This window comes from Meleagris gallopavo, chromosome 20, assembly GCF_000146605.3.
Source record: "Meleagris gallopavo isolate NT-WF06-2002-E0010 breed Aviagen turkey brand Nicholas breeding stock chromosome 20, Turkey_5.1, whole genome shotgun sequence".
Lineage (NCBI taxonomy): Eukaryota > Metazoa > Chordata > Aves > Galliformes > Phasianidae > Meleagris > Meleagris gallopavo.
Window position 1 is genome coordinate 10174637 of NC_015030.2, and position 10150 is coordinate 10184786.

The window sequence follows — 10150 nt, forward strand, 5'->3', positions numbered from 1 at the left end:
GGCCGATACAAAAGTAGCGCCTTCCAGAAGGTGTCCGCGCGGATCCGTGCGTTCATGCGGGGCCGCTTTCTTTCAGGCTGCGCTTCCAAAAGCGACCGTGCTGGATTTGTCCTGTAACAGCCTGGTTTCCTTGCCGGTAAGACGCCCGACAGCCTTTGTGAGGATGAAGCAGAGCTGGTAGGAAATGTCGGGAAGAGATCGTTGGAGCTCCAACAGCCGCCGGCTCTGCCGGAGGTCGGAAGGAGCCCTGGGCGCTGCTGCTCCTGCGGCGGCTGAAGGCGCTGCTGCCAGCGCAGGGCGGGTCGGTGCGGGCAGCGCTGCGGGGCAGACAGCGGCTCACGAGAAAAGGGTTGTGCTGAGCACATTGCAGAACCCTCCCGCCGGGATCGCGGTGTGAATACGGAGCAGGCTCAGCAGCTGCAGGAATTCACTGTTTCAGTTGTGTTGCTCCGTCTGCCCCACCGTCACCTACCTCGCTTTTCCGAGGCAAAGGAAGCGGGGGATTCTCCACCAGTTCTGTGGGTAGCGGAGGGTTTGGGGCTTTTATCAGGTGCGGACTCAGCACAGCCCCTCTGAGGACCCTTCAGTAAGGCGCTGAAATGCTTTTCCTGCTTTTTGCTTGTGTTTTAGTCAGATTTCTGCAGTTTGACACACCTGGTGAAACTGGATTTGAGTAAAAACCGGCTCCAACAGCTGCCCGTGGACTTTGGGCGCCTGGTCAGCCTGCAGCACCTGGACCTCCTCAACAACCGTTTGGTCACCCTGCCCGTCAGCTTTGCACAGCTCAAGGTAAAGCCGGCGGCCCGGCGGTTACGTAAACGTTGGGACGCAGCCCAGGGTCTTGTGATCCTTCTCAAGTTGATTTCTGTGGTGAAGCATCGATCCTGATGACTACTCCTTCCAAAATTCAGCTGTCTCTGCACTACAGCCCACAGGAAATTCTCTCAGGCTATTGAGAACACTGAGCTCCCTACTCTCTTCCATACCTATTTCATTCTTGGGAAAACCAAGCAACTCTTTGCTTCTGCTTTGAATTTCTTAAATAACCACAGGTCTGTTGTGACGCTTGTGGTCATCTGCTTACCCTGAGCTCTGACAGCCTCCCCTTCACCATCCCTTCCTGCAGAACCTGAAGTGGCTGGATCTGAAGGACAATCCCCTGGATCCTGTTCTAGCTAAAGTAGCCGGAGACTGTCTGGATGAGAAGCAGTGCAAGCAGGCTGCAGTCAGGGTAAGGAACCTGCTGCTGTTTTATTCTTGTTTCTTTTCTTTGTTGGTGATGGTTTTTTTCCTCTCTTTACTTAGCAAGCTCTAAAGTTTCTTTGGCCAGTGAGGTGCCAGTTCTCTGCACTGATTTTACTGCTTCCATGGCTATAGAGAAAAAACTGGGCGTGGGACTCTCCTGTCAGTAGAATTGAGGACTAAATGCTGCTTTGCTAAGGAATTGAAGGCACAATCAGACAGAATAACTTGTGCATAGGCTTTGTTATACTCTAGAGTATAAAAATCTTCATAGAACTACTATGGGAAACCATAGGGTCATGTAAGTAGTTGTTGCTGGGATTTGTGGAGCAAAAAGTTAAAATATGCACTTCTGTTACTGCCTTGCCATGCTGCTGTGAAATAGTTCAGGCTGATGAAACAAGCTGTTCCATGATCCTCCGTAACTGCTAGCACCGGTAATTTTAAAGCAGAGACCTCTGCTTCTTAACTGCAAAGATGGATGTAGTGAGAGTTGTCTCCAAGTCGTACCTGGAGGGCTCAGTCTGCTGCGGCCGTCTGAGCAGAGCAGTGGTCAGATCCATCTGACTGCCTTCACACACCCTGCCGCCAGCCTTCTGCAGGCATCTCACCTTGTTCTCTTGGACTTGAAGGTACTGCAGCACATGAAAGCGATCCAGTCTGAGCAGGATCGAGAAAGGCAACAGAAGCTCCAAGCAGAGCGAGGTAAGCACAGAGTCCTCACGTGCACACTGCTGAATTCTGCCCACAGTAATGATTGCCAGCAGGCAAATGTTTGTAACTATTGGAATTCTGAGCAGGGTGGAATGGCTGGATGGAGAAAGATAACTGATGCTAGCTCTGGCCTTCTTGACAGAATCATAGGATGGCTTAGGTTGGGAGATACCTTAAGAATCACCTCGTTTCAACCCCACTGCCATGGGCAGAGACGCCTCCAACCGGACCTGGTTGCTCAAAGCCCCATTCAGCTTGATCTTGCACGCTTCCAGGGAGCAGAATGAAAGATAAATAAAAGAAAAAACCACCACCACCAGAACAAACCATTACAGCACAGGATAGTTATTTGATTTCAGAGCATCAAAGAATAGTTAAGGTTGGAAGAGAAATCTGGAGGTCATCTGGTCCAACTCCCTCCTCCAGCAGGGACATTGAGACAGCTTGCCCAGGACTGTGTCCAGGGGTTCCAATTAGGAGCAGAGAAGCAGGTAGTAAGGAAGAAGCCAATGACAGTCCTTTGTATAAATGGAAAACTTCCTATTAATCCCCAGAAATGGAAAAGAAGCGTGAAGCAGAACAGCGAGCCAGGGAGGCTCAGGAGAGGGAACTGAGGAAGCGAGAGAAGGCAGAAGAGAAGGAACGCAGAAGGAGGGAATACGATGCTCAGAGAGCTGCAAAACAGGAGGCGGAAAAGAAAACTAAAAAGGAAACTGCGCAGACCCGAAGTAAGTGGTGTCCACAGTGAGCTCAGTAGAGTGTGCTTTAATGTATGCCTTGTGGAAAAGAGTGAACACGACCACTGCCACGGAACTGCATCGTGCTTAACCTGCATTATAGGTTTGATAGTGCCGGACTTGCATTTATGCAGCTTAGGTACTGAGAGGGACCTGGGGTGGGGGAAGCAGCACAGCAGTAGGGCTTACAGACAGACAGCTGTAGGCAGGTAAAACAGCGATTTAACACCCGGGTTCCTGATGAGCTGCTGAACTACAAGTTCCATAAAGTGCTCTGAGTGCCCCTAAAAACTTCTCCATTCATCTAATCATAGGTGTACTGAACTATAGGTTTAAAAACAGATCTTGTGCAACACACAGATGCTCTGCTCCTTTTTCACTTCTGCCCACGAAAGTAAATCTCATGCCTTTCTCCTAAAGCGACCATAGTTCAATAAGGAGAGTTCTGTGAGAAAACGTGAGCCTAGCACAGGCTGAAAAGTACGTTCCCTGAGCATCACGTAGGCTGGTAAGGATATCTGAACGATTCCTCAATGTCTTGCAAACATTCTTTTTGCAGAGCCCGCCTCCAGTTCTCGCGCACCTCAGCCGGCGCGGCACAGGCACTCGTGGTCGCGGTCGGTGCTGAGGGCGTTGCTGCTGGTGCTGCTCTGCATCCTCTGCTCTTTGGCTGTCTGCAAACTGACAGAGCTACGGCACCAACCGCTGTGCGTCAGTGTGAACACTCTCTATGAAGATGTAGTTGCTGCTGTGCAAAACCACAAAACCCTGCAGAACATGCTACAGCACAACTCGCAGCAGTGATTGTCCTGGATGGGCGCCTGCTTTGTCAGCATCTCCTTTCACCATCCACGCAGCCAGAATTCCTATGGAATTGTGTTCTGATGAAACTGCTTTCTATCCGTCAGCATTAATTTGCTGGTCCACTCCACGTAGAGTAGTAGTTCTCGTTGGGATCACGGTTGCTGTGCATGTTTCTCAGTTGGCCTGTCGCTCCCGTTATCTGCCTAGATTAACTTAATACTTCTTGCCCCCGAGGGATTTACATCCAGGTCTTAAGACACAGAAAGATGTCAATTTATTGGAGTGGAAAAAAAGTGGCTTTCAGTTATCTAGGTAGTTTGAGCTCTGTAATGCAGGTATAAGGTTTTTTAATACATATCCATTTCTTGCTCTCGTTTCTATTAGTGCTGCAATTGATGACATGACTGTATGGGAGTAATGTATGTAGGCCTCCTCCAGGACCAATGACATTTGTGGAATGGCTGTGCATCTGTGTTGTTGGAGTGAAGAAGCTGATGTACTATTGAAAGAAACTGAAAATTTTCAATACAACATTTTTAGCATCAATTTGTCTGAAGTGAATGTTTGTATTGTTAATACAGGACAGCATTTGTTTTAGTTACATATCCTAGAAACAGCTAACACTGCAGTCACTCGTTTTAGCCAGCTAGGACCAGCAAAGGAGCTACAGCTCAAAAAGGGCTTCTTGCCAGCCTGCAGTCTTGTCAAAGAACGTGAGTGCAGGGGGATCTGACACACACAGACAGGAGAGCTGCCGCAGCACGCAGCGCTGGGTGGCACTGTTGCAGCAGCACAAAGCCCGGCCCAGACTTCACCCTGGGACTTGCAAAGGCTGGGAGGTTTGGCACGTTGTCTAAAGAAGAAATCTCAGCTGTGTAAAGGCATAATAATTCTAAATAATCTCCACCCAGAGGAAAACCAAGCGAGTTTGTCATATGCTTACAGGGTTTGTGACTGTAAAACAAAGCGAAGTGTAAATGTAATGATGCAAGTGCAGGTTTCAGAATAGCCATGCTACAAACTCCACGGAGACATAGCTGTGTTTGGCACCTGCTTTGCTCCCTCTTTTGTAACACCTGGAATGACTGCATTATTACTGACAGAAGGGCAATTCCGCTGTTACTGCACTACTACAAGGAAGTCATCCGTACCATTTCATATCAGTGACCAAGGTCATAATTGAAGCAGTAAAGCTAGGAGAAGGCTTACGATACACCTGTAGTTCTCCCTTTTCTTCTGAAAGGTAATCAGCAGCACGGATGTAAAACAAAAGGATAGAGAGGCTTCCCAGCCCTCTGACACAGCAGTATATTGCACGTTTTCTAAGCTTCCTTGAAACAGCTTTAGGTTTTGTTTTTAACTCATGGTCTTTAACAGGTCATTGCTTACTATCCAGAAACACAGCAAACAACACTCAAAGCAAAGACCTGCTTGTCAGCACCTGGCAGCAGCCTGCAGCTCTACCACCTAGAAGAGAGTCCTGCTTAAGGCAGCAAATGCAGGGCTAATAAGATTTGTCAGTCTAGGTCAGCAGCACCTACTGGCCACACCGAGGCACCCACTGTGTGCGAAGCCACTGCAGCTCATGGGTGTTTTTCCATTTGAGGTGGCACTTTTCCAGAAGGTAACTTCCATGCTTTGCATGCAGTTCAATTCACACTCAGCACTCATTTCAGTAAGTGCCTCTGTAGCAAAAGACCTCAACTGTCCTCACTGTGCACACCAGTGCCGATGGCTTTGTGGACAGGAAAGCGTGTTCCCCAGCCTAAGCAAAAGAAAGCTTTTTCTGCCAACTGTTTAGACCTCGTAATTCCAGCACATATAATCAGATTTCGAGACCCTCTATAGATTAATCTGTCTGCAGACTGAATCAGGGCAGTCGAAATTTAAATCCGAAAATTAGTCTTACTCGTTCCCATCTGGCACAGCAGAAAACAATAAAAAAAGTCTACTTTGTGAGGTAAAGTTCTTCCCCCTCACCAGAGCAGGTGCTGGGGCAGCACCACACTGAGCAGTGCCATTTGTCACACTGAAGAAAGAGAAGGTATCTACTTGTAGTTTGGATACCAGTGGAAAACATTCAATGAAGACATGCCAGGATTACAGAACAGCTCGAGGTTGGAAGGGACCTCTGGAGGCCATACCTGTCCCAAGTCCAGGAAGCGCATTAAGAAATAATTAATGTTATTATAGAAAATGATTTATTCCCTTGGAAGAACTCTTGACAAATAAGAAAAGCACCACCAGTGCTGTAAGGCATGTCCAACTCATGCTGTCACGGAAGACTTTCAACATCTTTCTGTTGAAACGCCAGCCATCCAGCAACGTGATCCAACTTCCTTCTACGTGATAAAGGCCGGAAGTGCTTCATGCCTTTAAGCTGCGATTGCGGAGCCCGCTTGTCATCCAAGCACTTTTTCCCAGAAGGAAGATGAATAGAACCAGAGAACCCATAAGATCTTCGTTCATTTGGGCTATCCACTGACATCCAAATAGAGGTCAGGATCGTGGGAAGTCATCTGCAGATAGATTCGCCTGGAAAGCTCAGGCCCGACCCGGCGGCAGGTTGCTGTCACCCCGGTACCGCGGCGCACAGGGATGGCAGCCAGCATGTTCTCCCGCTCCTGCTCTGAGGAGCATCTACTGTAGGCCTACAGGCAGCACAAAGGAACGATGGCATCACCTCTTTGCGTCCATTGCTCAAAGAAAATCAATCGATAAACAAACCCTACATGCCTGTGACAGCTCCACGCTCTCACAATGAAAACACTTTTCCCCTGGTCTCACTCCTGATCTCACTTACGGGTTTGGAGGCAGACAGACCCCAAACTGCTCAGTCAGAACAGGTGAACGGAACACTGCGAGGTGTGACACTGCAACGGGTAAAGCCGGACAAGTAAAGCAGGGCTGTTACTGTGGTGTCACTGGTAATTTCTCTGGCTTTTCTCTCTGAAGGGAAACTCTCACACAGGCACGTCAGCAGTCTGCTCTGTAAAGCTAAAGCAATGTGTGCCAAGAATTGAGTTTGTTCACCACCTTCCTAAACACTTCATACAGAATCCTTGTGTCAAAGCTAATACAAAGGTAGATTATTTCTACCATCCCCACAGCAGCTGGCTGTTTGCACACAGCCCTCAGCACGCAGGAGGCAGCCTTACCTGGACTAGCAGCTGAGGAGAAGGGTATGCAGACACAACAGCCTCAGCCATCTCCCCGCTGACCCGGTTAAATTGTTGTATCTGCCTCTTCCAAACTTCAAAGAGACCCTTTCCAGAATGATCCACTTTCACACCTCTGCACCACTTGTTCTCTAAGTAGAAAGAGAATCCTGTATTCTGCTGCTCTCGTCTGTGGATGAAGGATGGAAAAACAAGTGACTCCCCCAAAAATTCAAATTCCTGTACCTGTTACCACACAGCCACAGAACCACCTCTCATACTGTGCTGCTAAAGACACCAGGGGCATCAACATGCTAAAAAGGTGACCCTGCTTTCTCTACACCAATTTCCTACACGCAGGCCAACATTTCCTATTGAAAAAGGAACCATCCTGTAGCTGGGAGCAGTCCTGGCAGAAGACAACACAAAGAACAGTAAGTAGGAATTGACTTTCTGACTGCCGAGGACAATCAAACACTTCTACATGTCATTTTTCAGTTCACACCTCCTCATGGCTGAGACGTGAAATACTGCAGCTGCTGTGATAAGAATGCTAGGACTGTGTGAGACTACCCAAGTTTGCTTTCTTAGCTCTCACCACCTACCATGTTGCTGTCCTTTTCATCAGTGCAAACGGCTGAATAGTTCATCATCAGTAATGTCTCAGTCTCTGTGGAACAAGAGCTAGTACTGTAGAGTCTAACCCTACTTGCATTTCCTTCCCACTCTTAAAATCAGCCCTGAGAACAAGACCTTGACTTAATGTCAAGTGAGACTACAACTTGAAATCAAAGTCTGCCTTCACCCCTGCTATTCCCTCCTAGCAAGCCTGAAAGCAAAGCCTCTCCAAAGAAAACATAACCAAACATCTGCTTACTCACTTGAACGGTGCTTCAGCTACAGCTTTTGTAAACATAGTGGCAAACTCTCCAAGTTCCTCCCAGCTCTCAAAAAAAGTGACTTGGACACGTGTGCAGAGTTGCAAGTCCACCAAGGCCTGTAAACATCATTGAAACAGCAAATGGAACAACTCGTTCTTACATCAAACTCCATTCATGACTGAAACAAACAAACGAAAGAAACCAGCCCTAACATCTTGGTGTAAGTCACAAACACCCATTCCCTCCCCATTTTGGAAACAGCTTAATGCAAAGCATTCGGGGACACTGTTTCCTGCTGTTTAATAGCAGTTTAGTGCCATATCAGCTGGAAGGTTCTTGTAACATGCAGGCAACTCACCCCGGGCAGCAGCAACTGGCTTTATCAGCAGGCCATGAAGTATGGGAAATGCTGACAGATTCATTTTTCACTTCCAGAATCAAGGTGAACAAGACACGTTAGCCCATGAGAGAGTTGGTTTGTAACTGAACAGGGGAGCTAAAGGAGCTCTACTCATTGTGCATAAATCAACAAAAGCTGAAGATGCCAGTCCTGGAAAGCCTGTGATGGGGTCAAGTGGCCAAGCAGAGGCAGACAACAACCGCATGCCTGTTCTACTCACATCTTCCACATCCAGTCTGGTTATCTCCAAGCCAGGATCCTTAACTTGTTTCTTCCTCTGGCCTCCCCTGTCTTCTGCCTGGCTCCTGTTCGCTGTTGCCTGTTGCTGTTTCTTTTTTGACCGAGCTCTGAGACATCTAAGAAGAGGAAGCTCAAATTGGGAATTCTGAAGGGCTAGGCTGCTCTGGAGTGCAAAACAACTCAGTACCAACAGCGAATCTGTAGAACAGGCCCATTAAATACAAAAGCATTACATCGGACTAAGAAAATTCCTCTGCGGCATTTATTTATTTGTTTTTAGAGCAACAAAAGCCTTTCAAGAAAGTATCTGTGAACATTTTTGCCACCCTCATACTCTTCCCCAGGTATCTGTCACTGGTCACTGTGGTGATGAGCTAGATAGACCTTTGTTTCTGCTCCTATGTAACAGATGTGGAGCAGTTCTACTACACGGGAATTCTTTATATGCGCCAGTCATTGCTAGAAGGAATGAATGTAAACACTTACTGCCTCGTTCAGTGGGACAACACTGACACATTGGAGGAAAAGAATTCTAACCTGAAATATTTTTCTACTTCAACAACTGTTAGAGCCAGGATTTTCCCAGGCATTTTTTCCATCACACGAGCTACAAAGCTCTGTAAGGTCTCCTTCTGTTCTGTGCAGCCTTGGGCCTCCTGCAAACAAAATACAAAAAAAAGAATGGAACCATCCTGAACAGCACAGGTGAGACCAGCAACCTATGGCCCGATGTTACAGCTACGTCTTTGCATAGGTGAAGTTCTGCTCCTGTAGCTCTCAGGTGCAAACAGAACACTTGATCTAGTAAGAAGTTACAGTAAAGAAAACAAAAATAACAAAACACACACAAAAAAACCCCACAACATACTTGACCTGACAGCATCTACTAAGACAATGTTACCTCTCAAAAACCTCTAACAAACAGCTAGGAAAGAAAGCTTACCAGAACTCTGCATTAGACAATCTCAGTGTTTTTAATGATGTATAGATGTATAGATCAGATTTATGATTTAATAAAACCATAGATAGCTTCCAAATGAAAAGGGATGGCAAATACCACCCTCTCTAGAAAGGCACATTCAGAGAGCACAGAAGTTATAAGCAGTCTTACTTGCTTGTAGTTACGGACCATGGACAAGAACTCTTCCAAGCCAAGCAGAACCAGGAGATTCGGTTCTTCTGTCCATTCATTACTGTCCTCAGCCTGCCCAGATACAAAAACAAACAGCTAGACCAACAGCTTGTTTACGACTCAAAAATCAAACCAGTGCTCTCAATCTGAAGTAGAGAGAAGGTTAGAGGGATGTTTGCTTGGGATGCTAAAAACAATTACTATCAAGTGCAAAAAAACAGGGGAAGAAGAGGGCAAGACATTGTCCCCACACCTGAGATAACACTGACTTCCTCCTCCAGGTAATGCTGCAGGGAACAGCCTGGCTCTCAACCACGCAGGAATAATTTGCAGACTGCAAAGCAGCACGGATCTGAGCCCCACCTTCGACCTGTAAGAGAACTGAGATCGGCACACGGGTCAGGATCCCACGGCAAGAACTGCTGTAAGGCCAGCACAGGCTGCAAGCAGTACCTGGATCCAGCACCACAGCGATGTATTTCTGGCACTCCCCCGGCCGCTGAGCTCTCAGCACTTTGGCGAGGTTCTTCTTTCTTTCTTTTTCCTCCTCCTGCCGCCTTTTCCTCGCTTCCCCGGTCCTTTCTCCTCTGCCAGGCCGCCTGGCAAATCGCCTCCCTTTCCTCCTGGCTGTACTTTGGCTTCTTCGGAGGAGGAGAAGCTTCTGCGTTTTCTCCGCTTTCCAGAGGCCCCCGGGCCGGGCCGTACGCTCACTCACAGGGGCAGCCGGCAGGATCGCGGGCCCCCCAGAGCCGAAGGCGATACCCGGGCTGACGGAAGGTCCTCCCTCGGGTAACAGCGCGGCTTTCGGAACAGCCCGTTCCCCGCGGCCAGCCGCCAGCCGC

General features: G+C 47.9%; 2 protein-coding genes across 2 annotated transcripts in view; one reads left to right on the top strand and one right to left on the bottom strand.

The window, feature by feature from the left end:
* Position 1: 1 nt before the first annotated feature.
* Positions 2–3873, top strand: LRRC59 (leucine rich repeat containing 59; the record flags this gene model as incomplete). Its single annotated transcript, XM_010721692.3, has 6 exons — positions 2–136; positions 631–789; positions 1127–1231; positions 1875–1947; positions 2511–2684; positions 3253–3873. Coding segments are annotated over 6 exons (891 nt in total), but the record flags the coding sequence as incomplete, so codon positions are not given.
* Positions 3616–10150, bottom strand: part of EME1 (essential meiotic structure-specific endonuclease 1) — a 6988-nt gene continuing 453 nt past the window's right edge. The window contains 10 exon segments of the mRNA XM_019621803.2: positions 3616–6148; positions 6656–6845; positions 7537–7652; positions 8157–8292; positions 8714–8832; positions 9288–9380; positions 9562–9689; positions 9762–9879; positions 9881–9999; positions 10002–10150. The exon segment at positions 10002–10150 is cut by the window's right edge and continues 453 nt beyond it. Of these exon segments, the coding sequence (XP_019477348.1) occupies positions 5972–6148; positions 6656–6845; positions 7537–7652; positions 8157–8292; positions 8714–8832; positions 9288–9380; positions 9562–9689; positions 9762–9879; positions 9881–9999; positions 10002–10150 (1345 nt within the window). The 3' untranslated portion in view covers positions 3616–5971.